We start from the raw sequence: 16,564 nt of genomic DNA, 5'->3' as shown, positions 1-16,564 counted from the left end.
TGCTGTAATTTGCCACTCCACTGGCTTACATCAGCCCTGAGCCACACGCACACACTGATCTGTGGCACAGGGAGAAGGAGAGAGAGGGAAGCAGAGCAGACCATACACACACACTGATGTAGGCACATATACAGTAGACACACTCATGTAGTGATGATTTGTGTGTGCCCTCTTGTATATATGGTTTATGAAGACCCAAATGTGTATAATGACATGGCTATTACAACATAAACATGGTTTACGAGGCAATTTCCTGTGTCCTCATAAACCGAATGTCTTAAAAACATATAAATAGTATACATATAATAGTTTTCTGTGATGAGTAGGTTTAGGGTAAGGGTAAGGAATATACAGTTTGTACAGTATAAAAACCTTTATGCCTATGGAGAGTCCACACATAGAATATATATATATATATTATAAATATTTCACATTATTACTGTTTTTACTGTATTTTTGATTAAATAAATGTATCTCTGGTGAGCATTTCTTTCAAAAACATTTATAACAATATATGTATTTATATAAATATATATATATTATGTGCTTAATATTTTTGTGGAAACTCTGATACATGGGCCAGCATCAGATCAGAATTTATTTGGAATAGGAATGTTCTCTGGTGTCTCTCTCTCTTTCTCTCTTATGTTCTGTCTCTCCCAGCATGTCATACCACTGTGCGCTGTCTGTTCAGTCTTTGACCTTGCCTCTGTGTCTGCCTTCATGGTTCCAGACAGAGACACAGAAAGACTCTGATGCCAAAAACATTTGTTCAATGCTGGCAATATTCTGAGGCGGTAAAATTTTTTTATAAAATAAATACTTTTTAGTTTTTTAAGAACTTTTAAAGGGATAGTTCAGCAAAAAATGTTGTCACCATTTACTTGTTCCAAACCGGTATGACTTTTTCCTGATTGTATTCTGAGGAATGCCTCAGGGTTTTTACTTCCCCATACAGTACAATGGAATTCAGTCACCCAAACTATTAGCTTACCAACATTCTTCAAATTATATTCATTTGTGTTCCACAGAGGAAAGTCTCACAGGTTTGAAACGGTATGCGGGTGAGGAAATAATGAAAGAATTTTCATTTTTGGGGTGAGCTATGCCTTTATATTGACTTGTTGTGTGTGTGTGTGTGTGTGTGTGTGTGTGTGTGTGTCTGTGTGTGTGTGTGTGTGTGTGTGTGTGTGTGTGTGTGTGTGTGTGTGTGTGTGTGTGTTGTGTGTGTGTGTGTGTGTGTGTGTTGCAATGATGTCATTTCTTGTGGCTCCAGAAGTGATTAGTCAAATAACATTTAGGCTACAGCTCAAAGTGAAAAATGTATTTGAGCATGTGCCCATGAGCAAAGATGCCAAAATTCAGATTGTGTACATCTAGGAGGTTCTGCACCACCTACAGAACTGTCACTGAGACAGCTTTAACAGACTATTTTCTCCAGGTATTATAGACCACCTTAGTCTTAGCTGTCTCTCTTTCTCCCTTCTCTCAGACAGAGTGGCTTTACGGGTCTGCCAGGACCCCCCGACCCAAAGTCTTACGGCAGTAATTACAGGCTACTGCCCGGTATTCAGCCAACGCCAATTTATTGCCTCAGAGTATGGCAGACTCCCCTTGTCTCCTCTTGCTCTCTCTGTCTTGCTCTACCGTTCCTAACTTTCATCGCTCTCCCATTTCCCTCTCACCTATCCCCTTTTCTATCTCACTCTCTCGCTCATTCATACTTTCCCTCAACCTCTCTAGACTGTACTGCGCCCTTACTTGTCCATCCTTTACCCCCACTTTCTCTCCCACTCGCCCGTCACTGTAAGACACACCCCTCCAGATGTACTGATGTGTGCCAAGGGAAAGGCTCAGACCCACGAGTGCTGCAATTACGCCGGCCTCTTCTCCAACATCCTTTTTATTTCTCTGCTCCTCTCTTCTTTTTTCCTCTCATCTACCTCCCTCTGTCTTTGTCCATTCTCCACCATTCCCCAGCAATCAGCCATCATTATAGCTCGTTCCTGAAACCCCAACCTTGCCAAGGTCAGAAGCCCTTCCAACACTCATATGATCATGGACAGACATGTATACGCTCACACATGCTGTTTTTGTTTCTCGCATTGCCCCCTTATGCATTTTTTCCCGTCTCCATACGCTGATCCTGAACCCTGCCGTTGAATTTTCCCCCAAACACTATTTATCGCGTTTTTATTGAAAGGGAATAACCTCATTTTCAGATAATGATCAAATTTAGACTACCGTTCAAAAGTTTGTGGTTGGTACATTTTTTATATGTTTTGAACAAAGCTGCATTTATTTGATCAAAAATACAATGATTACAATTATTTAATTATTAACAATTATAAAATTATTATTACAATTTAAAAGAACTGTTCTTTTTTAACATATTTAAAAAATATATCATTTATTTGACGGTTTCCCGAAACTATATTGTCACAAATTTGTCAATCAACCATGTCTCTCTCTTTTTAATAATGTCACGTAGGTGGAGGAGTAATAACTTATTTTAACTAATTCGTTTGAGATTCAAGATTCAATCATAGGCTCCTTACGTACTAGAGCACGTATTCACATGCACATTTTTCAAAAACTGTGTTTTAAATCGCTTGACAAACTTAAAGACGTAAATTAAATCTTTGTATTTTTTTTTAAATTAAAGATATAGATTGTATTGAATGTCACCTTGAGTATTTTGCTCAAGATAAGGATGTATTAAGTCCTCATGTAATGCAAACAAGAAAGTGTGCTTCTAACCACTGGTAGAGAGCTGTTTTTCCAACCACACAAATTTGTGATGCTTCATTAAAACTAAGGTTTCCTGAAACACAGTCTCATTGAACTATGCTGATAACGACAGAACTTATGACCATAGTTGATTAACAATGCTGAAAGGTTTGTTTGAGCTGCGCCCTCTACTGTACAGGTATGAATTTGCATTTCCTTCAGTCTGAGGCTTATTCATTTCACTTTTGGTGTGAAAGGGCCTTTACATTTGCCAATAATAGAACTTTTTTTATTTTTTTTATTAAAAAACATACAAGCAAGTCCAGTCCAGGTGAGAAAAAGTAACGTAGAATTAACGTAACATTACTTTCCATAAAAAGTAACTAATGCCCTTAGTTACTTTTTTTAGGTTGTAATGCAATATTGTAACACATTACTTTTAAAAGTAACTTTCCCCAACACTGGTTGCGACTCTCCACAAATCACAGCTTGTCAGCACTTTTCAAAATCCAATAAATTTCAACTGGATAAAGTTGAGTCCTGCCCAATTATTATTATTATTATTATGTTCAAATATCCCACATATTACGGAATAAAATTGTGTTCTATTGTTTCAAGTTGACATTTAAAAATGTTTGTAACGTGGCATAACAGGCTTCTTAAAGAGTAGTAAGAGTGTAATTAGGGTTATAGAATGAATGTATGATTATTTTATTTACTAGCAGTGTTTTGTTAATTATTCATGTTAACTATGTAACTGGAAGTTCACATTTTATATGGCAAAGAAATATCTAACCTCTGTCCTGTTCTCATTTTTCTTTTCCTCACTTGCTTCATCCATGCCCTCTTTGGTCTCTTTTCTCGCTCTTCTATTTTTTTATTCTTCCTTCCCCTTCATTCTCTCTCTCTCTCTCTCTCTCTCTCTCTCTCTCTCTCTCTCTCTCTCTCTCTCTCTCTCTCTCTCTCTCTCTCTCTCTCTCTCTCTCTCTCTCTCTCTCTCTCTCTCTCTCTCTCTCTCCCCCCTCTCTCTCTCACACTCTGTCACTCACTCATTAATGCAGCCCAATAGACAGCCCTCCTTAATAAGGCAGAAAATTGCCTTACATAAAAAAACTCACACTATATGAAAATACAAATGTGCACTGGTGACTGAAGCAGAAAATAAGACTATTGCCCATCAAAAGTAGTACTGCATTTCGTATGAATAATTGTAAAGCATGTGATGCAGCCAGTGAGGAAAATCTGAGTGCTGAAAGCAGAGCAACTTTTTATTTACTCAAAATGAGGGATTATTTACAGAAAAAAAGGCAGCACTGGCTCAAGGAATTACAGTTTATAAGACCTCCACCTGTAGACATTTGGATCTAAAATTTGCAAGCATGTCTTTGTACAATGACAATTTGAGATTTTACAATGAGCAAATGAGTTTACAATGAGTTATTTTACAAATAACATGCAGGTTATTATTACTTAAATGTGAAGTGACATTTTTTCAGTAGTATTGGCAGATATTATTGTGAATAATCTGCTATTAGTATCGGTGGAAAAATGTAGTATTGTTGCATCTCTAGATTTCAATTTTTGTTTTTGTTTTGTTTTTTGCTGTCCAGACTATCAAAAACACATCTGTATAAAATCTGGATATGCAAAAAATCACATTTTTGCTGGCAGTCTGAAAATAGCCTCGGTACCTATTTTTCCCTCTCTCTTAATAAATGTTTGGGGTATTCCTCAAGGTTCTGTCCTGGGCCCCATTTCTAAATCACACGAGGTCCCCAGATAGTACTAATCCTGTGCGAATAGGGCTTTTCTCACTACAATATTTATCCCTGCATCACCCACTCCATTTGCAAATATCAAAAAATGTATTAATGTGGCATGTTAACACTGGATAATGGTGTGGCTGCAGAAAACACTTTTTTAATATCATTCAGCACTTAAGTTTCTTCTGACCTTTTTAAACTGCCCAGAGAAAAACTGGGAAGTTTCTGATCAATGTTGTGTCCAAATGTTGTCAATTCATCATTCCACTTAGAGATGAGTGTTTGTGTTAAGGTTTGGTTGAGACTATTTGCATGTGTGTGCGTATAAATGGATGAGTGGGTCAGGTTTGTGTGTGTGTGTGTGTGTGTGTGTGTGTGTGTGTGTGTGTGTGTGTGTGTGTGTGTGTGTGTGTGTGTGTGTGTGTGTGTGTGTGTGTGTGTGTGTGTGTGTGTGTGTGTGTGTGTGTGTGTGTGTGTGTGTATTATCGATCGGACCTCTGACCACATCATAGCCACAGAACCCTGCTCAGTCGCCATTAATCTCGGTGTTCCGAGTTCTCAAATGGCAGCTGGCAGCCCCAGCTCCAAACCCAACCATTTCTCTTCATTAGCTTGGCTCACTCTGAGACGCCATGTGGAGGAGTAATCATTTACCATTATTCTAGTTATGAAACCCGCACACAGCTGACGCTGGCCTTTATTGAATAGAGGCCATCAAAAGATCACCAGCCATTGATTAAGCCAATATTAAAGTCATTCAAATGCGGATCTGTATGTCAAACAACAGCAAGTGAAAAGAGATGGCATTCTGTTCAAATGCCGGAGAGGAGAATTTGACATGATGAATTAAAATAGTTGCAGTTACATCGGAAAGAGACATGCTGTTCCATATTCCACTTAATATTTTGCTCTCAGTCATTTTAAGATAAACAACCATTGATCATTTTGCATTTGATGGTTTTATTATTTTTTATCATTTTTTCATCATAGGAAATCTGATAGAGACGTTGTCTCTGGTGGCCAACGGAAATGTAATATGAACTTTTCACAAAACTGATGGTCCTATTGCACTTCGGATCTTCTTCTTCTTCTTTATGGAAATAACAGTGCTATATGTGTAACACTGCAGTCAGCAGTTCTGCTTGGAACTTTAGTATTGCAGCAAACATATTCCTTAATAAATCACATGGAAATGTGTCCAAAACATTCAGGTAATTTTTCAATAGGAAAAATGATAAAAGATGGAATTTGTAAGTAAATGTATAAATAAAATGTACATTTGTTTAAACTTTACTGGAGGTTACCCAGTCCTGCCTCTTTGCAGCGAAAATAGAGCAAGAATGACTAATGGCTTAAAATTACTCTATGGATTTTGAGGGACACAGTTATGGAAGCAGGATTTTATATAATGACACCAAAAGCAGTTAATTATGCTTGAGTTAATGAGTCACATGATTGACGGTCAGCACTGGGCAGTCCATCACACCTTTATAGGTACATTTGTCATTAATTTCCTTCCTTGTTCCTCTGTCATTTGCATTCTGGCCCGTTAAACGTGACCCCTTTTGCCCCCTCTTTTCCTAACATTTGTGCTTTTTATCTGATGAAGTGTAGCATTTTAAACAGCCCTTGTGTGCGTCAGAAGATGAGGCCCTTTATGCCGTCAGCGCAGTGCATCATGGGAGGGCTGACCCAAGACTGTCAGCTTAGCTTCTTCAACTTTTCAGCATTGCATGTCTCTTCATTCCTGTTTTTCTTTTTACTCTCTCACCTATTCTTCCCTCGAGTTGGTATATTTCTGTTTTTCTCTCAGCTATTTATTTATTTGTCAATGGGCAGGTGAAATGGGGCTCTGTAAGTAGCGTTGGTAGTGTGAGGAGAGTTCAGAGGAGACGGCAGGTGATGTGCTCCAGGGGTCCAACAGGGGAACTGAGGTGTTTGGGACAGTCTAATGGTGTTTTGATGTACCCGGGCAGAGGGGAGGCTCCAGGCTGGGGAACGTGGGAGAAAGAGAGAGGTTTTTTTTTAAAGGAGGTAGCATAAGGTCTGGATGTGACGCTTGGGAAACTGTGAGCATGCTCTGATGTGTCACTTCTGATTATGTCCAATCTCTATAATGGGAAAACAGAGAGACAGAGAGAGCAAGGGAGAGAAGAAAAAAGGGTGAAACAGAGGTGTGATCATCTTAGGAATTGCTATGATGCAAAAACAATTTTCTTTCGGCTTTCAGATGTGTAATAACAGTCCTTGTCAGATCTGTCCAGACACTGGAGCCATTGTCTCTTGTCCCATTTAAATGACAAAGTAAATCTGTACATTGCAAAAAAAATAAAAAATCTCAATCAATGTTTTTGTTTTCAAGTAAAAACATAATTTAAAAATACACTTAAAAAGCAAAATTGTGTAAGATAATATGATTTTTATATAATAAGAATAAACCTTTTTTTTTTCCTAACTTGGAATTTTTAAAGCATTTGTTTTCTTTTAAGCATACAGTAAATCTAATAAAATGTTGTTTGGTTTAAAAAAACATTTGGCAGTCGTTTAAGATAAATACATTTGTTAGTTACATTCTGTGAAAACATCCTGCCAACATACTTTTTTTATCTTTTTTTTTTTATCTTTAGAGATGGTGTTTTAGCTCTGTTTGTACTTGTAGTGTTAGCAGGAGTCTGTCCCTTGAGGCCTGCCTCTTCCTATTGTATTAGCAGAGAAAGCGATTAAGTCTAAATTTGCAGTCTGAACGGAATGGGCGGAAGATTAACTCTTGCTTCACTTTGATGTCCAGAAGTCCCTTGCCATGGTAACAGCAAGCTGGTTTTTCCCCTTGTTCAGGAGATTACTTGGGTTGTTGCTCCATATGACCCCGCTGGTCAAACGGCAATTGCAGGCCTCGCAGAACTTAATAGAGTTTAAAATGTACTTACTTTGCCATGAGGCGCAAAACCTGTGAGAGGGGTCTTTCTTTCTTTCTTTCTTTCTTTCTTTCTTTCTTTCTTTCTTTCTTTCTTTCTTTCTTTCTATAGAAAGTAGCTGTTTCAATATATTGTAGCTTCTCCAGCAACAAGCTTCTGCTTACTTTTCATATATGTACAGCATTTTTTTTTTCTGTATGGGGATATTTATTTAAATATGACTTAATTGTGATTTATTTGGCCTCAAAACGCATACAACATGTTTTCAGCCTCTTCATTTTCCCTCAAAAAAAAAAAAACAAGCCCAAGATCGCTTATAACAAGCGGACTTGGCAACTATGATTCTGATATGCTGATTCTGTGCTCAGTAAACATTTCTTATAATATAAACAAAAATGATCATCAATGTTCAAAACAATGATAAGCAGTTGTGCTGCTTCATATTTTTGTGGGAGCTGTGATATATTTTTTGTACATTAAATACTTTAGGTTTAATGTAGTTAGCTACTTATTGTTAGTAGCTTATTAGTGCAGCTACTTACATTTTCAAAAGGGTAGCTTGATGAATAAGTTAAATTATGATAAGTCTGTAACTTGGGAAGCTACAGTTTCAGAGTAACACTGCTCATTAGATAAAGTCCTCTCCTCAAACCCCTTCAACTTTAACCTGCACCTCTCCAAGAGTAGAAAAAGTGATAGTGTGAAAGAGCAGGCGTTTTGTCACATTTACTCAGGGGTTTACCTGCTGTTTTCCTATAAAAAGGATGCCAGCTGTTTAGATCCACACACAAAAGATACAATCAACACAAATAGTGGAGGGGTAATGCAGTTTCCTGCCTCCCCACATGGCTCCAAGTGGAGGCAGCCTGCCGGAAAATCACCTGTTTAGATGACAAACACTGCAATCCCCTGCAATCCGCACATTCTCCATGTCTCCTTCCTGCTGCCCCACCAGTAACAGAGTCTTTATCTGCCCCGCTGTGCTGCTGAGTGTTTTATAATGGGCTTAAATACTATTGATCGAAATGGTAAACAATAACTGGACACTTCTCCATATATGCCAAAATATAAAAATTACAGTCTAGGCTCTTTGGCACATAGTATTTAATGCAGTTTTTTGTATTTACTTGACCTGCTTATTTTCTTAAATAAGTAACCTTAAGATCATTGATTGCATTATTTTTTTAAGGTGTACATTTCCTCAAAATGAAAATTATAACAGTGCTTCGATATTAAAATTCTGTCTCATACCAATATATGCTATGACCGATAACGGTAGCTTGTTAGCTAATATGTACTTGTTATAGCAATTACAATAACTGGGTTATAACTAGGTAGTAACCATACCCCTAAACCTAACCTTAACTCATGTTTACCGTATATTACCAGTACTGTCTTGGGTAATTACACTGTAAGTACACATACTGTAAAATAAAGTGTAACCCCGATAACTAATAGACGAACATTAACATGTATGCTATTTTGTCTAAATAAATGTAAAAAATAAATAAAACTAAAACCATGCATGTTAGGAGTTAAAAGTGATAAATTCACAGCATCTTAAAGTACAGTATGATAATGCATATTCATTTTGAGATTTGCTAAAGATTATATTTAACTGTTATTAAATTATTGTTTATAAGTGAGTGTTAGATAACAAAGGTAATCAAAATGTAAAAATGAAAAAAACGAACATGCACAATTGGAATCCAATTATCATCTACCGATTTTCTTTATAATAATAAAAAATAGACCTCAATTTGGTGCTTGTGAGCATGAGACCATATTTGGGACAGGGTGTACACTTCATCTTTAAGATACTTCCTCTGAAACAATGTTTCCTTTCCTTTCAAATTAAGCTAGGAAATGAACTAAAGCAGATTCAGATGTCAGTGGATCACTAAAGATGATCCTATATCTATCAGCTCATGTAATTCATTGGACTTCTTATCATTCCAGGAGAACGTGTTTCATCTTCTCCGTCAAAGTGAAAGGGAAGGGGAGAGAAAGAGAGAGTGTTTGCCCTCAGATAGGGTGAGAGGATTATCTATGATTTCAATCCCTGCTTGATATTGCCATCCTTGTCCATCTCTCTCTCTCTCTCTCTCTCTCTCTCTCTCTCTCTCTCTCTCTCTCTCTCTCTCTCTCTCTCTCTCTCTCTCTCTCTCTCTCTCTCTCTCTCTCTCTCTCTCTCTCTCTCTCTCTCTCTCTCTCTCTCTCTATCTCTCTCCCTCTCTCTCTCTCTCGTGCGCTTTCTCTCTGCATCTCGCCCCTCTCAGAAATACATGTTTTTATTATCTGAAGATGTTAGCCCAAGATAAGATGCTCTCTACACAGGCACCTTTCCTGCAATCACAAAGCTATTCTCCTTTTCTGTTTAACAGCATAAGCACTCACTGTGTCACTGGGTTACTCTGCAAGAAAATCACAAGCAGTTTGAAACCACGATAAAAAGGCTGAGCATATTTGTTTTTAAGTAATGTCTCCATGCCTCTGCATACAGAAGAATCATTTTGCAAATCTCTTGACAAATGCTAAAGATGAAAGGCTGAAATGTCCTGAAGTCTTTGAGAGCTTTTACCGCTCACAATAGCCACATGGTGAGGCATTGAGGAGCTAAAATCGTTGCCCTTAACATTTTGGGTCGCTGATATTATCAACTGGCACTTGACTTTTGCAGAAGGACAAAGAAATGCCGGCCACAAAGAGGCGATTTCTGTGATTAGTGATAAAAAAGGGTGACTTTCAGTCCAGGGGACATAGTATCAATCTCAGCCAATTTTAGGCCACCAACATGAAATATGATTTCATAAGACAAATGCGGTGTCATTCTTAATGTGCTTAACCTTTACTGTCAATGAAAAAGTATTGATCGCTCCGTGGTATTTTCTCATCATTTGATTTCAGAGAGCCTGGTAATATATGATGGTGTGATAAGATGAAAGATGAACGGCAGCTGAATGCTCTCACTTTAACAAAGCTGAATGGCCCCTGCTGAGAGATGGGGGGTGCTGACAGAGGAGACAGGAAACACGAATATAGGCTGAAATTTGTAAGAGAAGTATACTTCTTTAGTTCCTCCTGGTACTTCTTTAGTTCACCCCAAAATCAAAATTATGTCATCATTTACTCACCCTTGTGTCATTCTGAATCTTCTTTTTCCAAGAAATAAAAAGGAAATAGAATAGAATGTTCTGGTCAGGCTTTTACATGTAATTAAAGGACGATTCGCAAGGATTTAAAGGGTTAAAAAACCCGATCAATCCCATTCATTAACAAACTGATTCATTCAAAAGATGTGATTCAAAGGGAACAAATCATTCGTGAAACGCTACTTCATTTGTGAACTGTTATGAACATGCCAAGAAGAGCTTGTAGTGTTTCTTTTACAGTAACATTCAAAAGTTTGGGGTTAGTAAGATTTTTTAAAAGGAATTAATGCTTTTTTCCAGCAAATATGCATTAAATTGATCAAAGATGACAGTAAAAACATTGTAATAAAGTAGGTAAGATTTCCATTTCAAATAAATGTTTTGTTTCACCCAACAAAAAAAAATCCTGAAAAAAAATATCATAGTTTCCACAAAAATATTAGGCAGCACAACTGTTTTCAACATTGACAATAATAAGAACGTTTTCTTGAGCACCATCAGCATATTACAGTGATTTCTGAATGATTATGTGACCCTGAAGACTGGAGTATTGATGCTGAAAATTCAGCTTTGCCATTTACAGGTATAATTTACATTGTAAAATTTAATAAAATAGAAAACAATTATTTTTATCAGTTACATGCAGCATTGGTGAGCATAAGAAACTTTTGAATGGTAGTGTGTGTCCTTTTTGAAGCCTTAAAGCTTCACCCACTGTATTATTCCAAATTTTATGTTGATGTTCCACAGAAGAAAGAAAGTCTTACATGTTTGAATCGCCGTTAAGGGGAATAAATTATGATAGAATTTTAATTACAGGGTGAACTATCCCTTTAAGGCACAGTGGCATCAAAAATATCATCACTGCACACCTGTGAACTCTTGTTCTGACAGCATCTTTTGGGATTATACGCTCTGTGATTCGTAGCAAAAGCAAACTCAGAACTTGTCAAAAAAGAATAGCAATTTGATTGCAGAAATAACCTGCTGTCTATATCACTGTTGACTGCCATTAGGTTTTGCTGTTTTTTTACTCTTTCTGTCTGCTGTCACCGTGCCTGCTCTCCTACGTCTGCTCGGAGTGCTGTTTCCATTACTGCCTCATAGTGATGAGTAATTGGGGACTCTGTGTGCAGTCCTGCGTGAGCTCTTGATCTACTTAAAGAACCTAATAAGCCTGTATTCTGCAGCCCTGCAACCAAATAAGCACTGCATTCACCCGGCTTATTAGGAGGTTAGCTTGATTTATTCAGCTGTGCATTTGTATGTGTGCTTGCGTGTGTTATTAACATGAGATGAGAGAAAGAGTAAAAGTTTGCTTGCCTGCCTTATCTATCTATCTATCTATCTATCTATCTATCTATCTATCTATCTATCTATCTATCTATCTATCTATCTATCTATCTATCTATCTATCTATCTATCTATCTATCTATCTATCTACCTATCTACCTATCTATCTATCTATCTATCTATCTATCTATCTATTGCATTTCTCAAAACAATTCGTACAAACAGCACCTCACAATGGATTACCTGCAAAAGCCTGTAACTTGATCAAATTCCTTAGTATATATACATATATACAGTTGTAATCAAAATTATTCAACCCCCGTTGCAAATCATGTATACTGGCAAAATTTACTGACTTTCAGCTGCTTGCAATGAACAAATCAAACTGAGTAATTGAAATAGCTTAACACATGACTTCTGCAGTCTCAAAATTATTCAACCCCCTGAATAGAATCCCTCACAACAGCACAATCTGCAAAACAGGTGTTGTCTCAAGCACACCTGATGCAACTAATCAAGGGCTTCATTAGTTGCACCAGGTTTGCTTGAGCTAGAACACATGAAATATCAAATTTAAGTTCAAAGTCAAAGGAACAATGGTTACACTACCTGGACGGGCCAGAAAAAGGAAACTATCAACAGCTGCAACACAATTTCTGAGCAGGCAGGCTCAGAAAAACCCTTGCAAAAGACCTGCAGGAAGATTTGGTGGCAACAGGCACAGAGGCTTCAGCTTGCACAGTAAGGCACGTACTAAACGCACGCCAGAACTCCAAGACTTAAACCACTACTGACCCAAAAGCAAAGAAAAGTCGACTCCAATTTGCTCAAAATCAGATAAATAATCCACTGAAGTTTTGGGATTCTGTTCTATGGAGCGATGAAACAAAATTATAAACAAAAAGGAACTTTTCAGCCCTATGGATCAGCGTTTATGTCTGGAGTAAGAAGAATGAAGCATGTGAAAAGAACACTATGTCTGGTAAGCATGGTGGGGCTCGTGATGCTCTGGGGCTGCTTTGCATCCTCTGGCACTGGAAACCTGCAGTGTAAGAGAAAACGTCATGCTGTCGGTGAGGAATCTGGAGTTTGGGCATCATTGGACCTTCCAACAGGGCAATGATCCCAAGCATACCTCAAATTCCACAAAGTTTGGTTGCAGAAGAAGACCTGGAAGATACTACAGTGGCCATCATTCACCTGACTTGAACTCCTAGAAAATCTCTGGTGGGATTTGAAGAAGGCGGTTGCAGCACACACAGCTGTAAAGAATATTACTGAACTGGAGGCCATAGCTCATGAGGAATTCCTCAGAAATGGGGTCAGAAGCTGGTGTCTGGTTGTACATTTGCAGCAGCTCATAACAGCAAAAGGGTGTTCTACTAAGTACTAAAGATGCTCGCCATGAAGGGGTTGAATAATTTTGAGATTGCAGAAGTCATTAAAAGTTACATTTTCAGTTGAATTTGAGGAAACCACTTGAAACATTTGTTGTGTTGAGCTGTTTCAATTACTTTTTTCAAAAAAGGATTTGTTAATTGCAAGCAGCTGAAAGTCTGCAAATTTAGCCAATAAACCTGATTTGCAAAGGGTGTATAATAATTTCAATTTCAACTGTGTATATATATATATATATATATATATATACAGGTGTTTGTGTATTACATTAAGTATATTTACTGTATAATGTAAAATGCAAGTGGAATACTGTAATATAGCATTAACAGTAAGTATACAGTGTTACAGTAAAGTGAACATTTTCATTTCATTTACATACCTGTTCTACAACGTAATTGAGGACACGGTTGTTCTCCCAACATTCGACTATATCTTTTGACCCACCACGGCAATAAGGCTATTATTGAGAATACGGTCCACAAGTGGCCCTTATTTAATCAGAAACATGTCTTCAATTTTGTCCTCTTCTTCCTCTGTTTTGCCTCCGTACCCTTCCACCATCCATCATTACTCCTCTTCTTCTTCCCAGCTGTTGACCCTGTTTGTTTCCTTGTTGTTCTTCCATTTGTTAGAATTTGTAACACTGTTGTGCTCTGTCTATATATGCTTGCCAAATGAAGCTTCATGAGATGCACCTCTGAGCTATCTTCGAGAACTGGAGAACTGGTTTAGAGATCATCTAGCCCTTTACATTTCCCTTCATTAGTGAAATAAAAAATTCACCTCCACAATTCAGGAAGTCAAAAGTCTAATAGAAATGTATAGAAAATATGCTTGACAGTTTATGACAACTAGTTTAACCATTTTGCATTTAATGACTTATGCAAGGAACTAATGCCTAGATGATTTGAGGGGTAAGACTATTCAACAGGGAACCAGTATGATTTTGTATCAATTTATTGTATCAAAATATTTTGATCAACATGACATAAGCAATTGATAATGTAGAAAACAGCAGACAGTTGTACAGATTCGATGCATAAATGTACCAAAGCATTTGCAATTTGTTCAAAAGAATGAGAAATTGCTTTTATAATGTGCACAAGTTACTAGATGATGTGGAGGTTGAAGAAGTAGTTTAGAGAATTTCAGTTATGATCTAAGAAATGCACCAAAGCATCAGTATTGTTTTGTTATCTTATGTTGGCAATGATGTTGACCAATGCAAAAACATTTTAAAAAGTTTATTAAATCTTTTTTTTTGTCCAAAGAGACTTACAAATGAGGAGAAAAATACAATTTACCATAAAGAGTGGAAAATGTTAGCAATTACGCTTTTATTGAATGTTTTTATTGACAAATCTGAGAAAAACAAGTTGCATTTTTCCGTTATGCTGCTTTTTTTTAACAAAGTCAGCTTTATTTTGGGGGGAAAAAAACAATCAAAACTGTTCATTCAGTTTCACAGTTTTGTTAATTTTCTTAATTGTTAAAAAAACCCATATACATATACATACATACATATATATAAACATACATACATATAGAAAGGAATAGTTCAGCCAAAATTGAAATTTTTGTAATTTACTCACCCTAATTTCGTTCATCCAAGGAACATCTTTATCTTTAATCCATTAAACACAAAACATGAATGTGCTCTATTTCAGTTCTAGTTTGACTTAAGTATTATTGGTTCTATTTGGTATACATTTATCTAATTTAAAGCTGTCGCCATATTTAAGATTTTTTGTGAAAAGACCTTTAAATTGAATCTATTCTTACTGTAATCAATTTGTCAAATCTTTACTTTTTCATTCTGTGTTCACTTCCTTAGCTCAACCCTCTGGCCAGTCAGGCAGCGGTTGCCGCAGCAGCAGCGATGGGTTCAATTGCCGGGTCGCAGGTGTTTGGGAATGCTCTCTCCAGTCTGCAGGGGGTCACTGGACAACTGGTCACCAATGCACAAGGACAGGTACATGCATAAACAAACCGCACATTTAAAAGATTATGCCCACATTAAATGCACATGTAAGCTGAAGTGTTCCCCACGTTAATCATAGAACTATAAGACGAAGCACAAGTAGACATGGAGAAGTGTTCTGAAGCGGTATGAACATGATTTTCTTTATTAGTGTAATGTTACTCAGATACCTAAATCCACTCTTCAGTACTGACCTTCATGGCCTGTCTTTAGCCTTGTTAGAGCGAGCCAGAGAGGGGCGTTGTGTTTAGATTGGACAGCAGTGTGGGAGTGCAGGGGATAAAATGCTGACCTTGTCATATTTACGGAGCCGGCCGCAGAATTGTTCCATCAGTATCCAGAGGCTTGAACGATGAGGCTTGTCAGACCAGGGCTCTATCTAATGAATCATCTTATCGCAGGTGCGCACTGCTCCCATATTAAAGGAAAGATTGTATAGCCAATGTGCCCTTTCATGCTACAAACAGCATTATTTACCTTAACCCTTGTCTCATTCCCCTCCTCGCATTGACACTTTCTCTTCTGTACGATGGAAAGCATTGTTTGAGAAATTGCATGCTGGGGGCCTCTTTATGTAGCCGACCCACTCTTATTGAAGGCTTTATGGGTGCTTTTAACAGTTTTGGCTGTAAATGTAATAAAAACAAAATCTAATGACGTTTTATATGTAAAAGGAACCATATGCTCAGTGGAGGCAGAACAATAAATCGGCTTATCAACTTTTAACAGGGAGGAGAAAATGGTCTCCATATCTTTTGTTGTTGACGTTAAAGGCAATTTGTCAAATCAAACTCATTTATAACCTAGTAGAAATAGGCCACATTAGGGCAGATGCATGTGGATATATACATTTAGTAAACACAAATGTATTTAATAAACATACACTACCACTCAAAAGATTGCGTTCAGTACGAGCAAGGATGCATCACATTGATCAAAAGTGACAGTAAAGATACTTATAATGTTACAAAAGATTTCTGTTATAAAATATATCACAGTTTCCACAAAAATGTTAATCGGCACAATTGTTTTCAACATAACAAAATGTTGAGAAATACAATATAAGAAGAAATACTATATTTCTTGAGCAGCTAATCAGCATAAGGATGATGTGACACACTGAAGACTGGAGTAATGATGCTGAAAATTCAGCTTAACATCAAAGGAATAAATTACTTTTTAAAATATATCAATATAGGAAACAGTTATTTTAAATTGCAATAATATTTGACAATATTACTGTTTCTTACTGTATTTTTATTAAAATACATGCAGGTTTGGTGAGCATTAGAGTTCTTTCAATAACAAAAAAAAATGTACCAACCATATATA

General features: G+C 37.1%; 1 protein-coding gene across 3 annotated transcripts in view; it reads left to right on the top strand.

Annotated features, from left to right (window-relative positions):
* pou6f2 (POU class 6 homeobox 2) overlaps positions 1-16,564 on the top strand; it is a 156,285-nt gene that overhangs the window by 117,303 nt on the left and 22,418 nt on the right. For 2 of the 3 annotated variants that reach the window (XM_077244355.1, XM_077244353.1), the window contains exons 5-6: positions 9,368-9,442; positions 15,086-15,223. In XM_077244355.1, coding sequence (XP_077100470.1) covers positions 9,368-9,442; positions 15,086-15,223 — 213 coding nt within the window. The remainder of the gene's footprint in view (positions 1-9,367; positions 9,443-15,085; positions 15,224-16,564) is intronic. The other variant, XM_077244354.1, reaches the window with a different exon arrangement.

The sequence above is a fragment of the Siphateles boraxobius genome, unplaced genomic scaffold, assembly GCF_051911475.1.
Source record: "Siphateles boraxobius isolate OS27281-9 unplaced genomic scaffold, OSU_SipBor_1 26, whole genome shotgun sequence".
Taxonomy (NCBI): Eukaryota; Metazoa; Chordata; class Actinopteri; order Cypriniformes; family Leuciscidae; genus Siphateles; species Siphateles boraxobius.
Note: the sequence above shows the minus strand (reverse complement) of the source record. Positions and strands in the feature narration are given on the sequence as shown.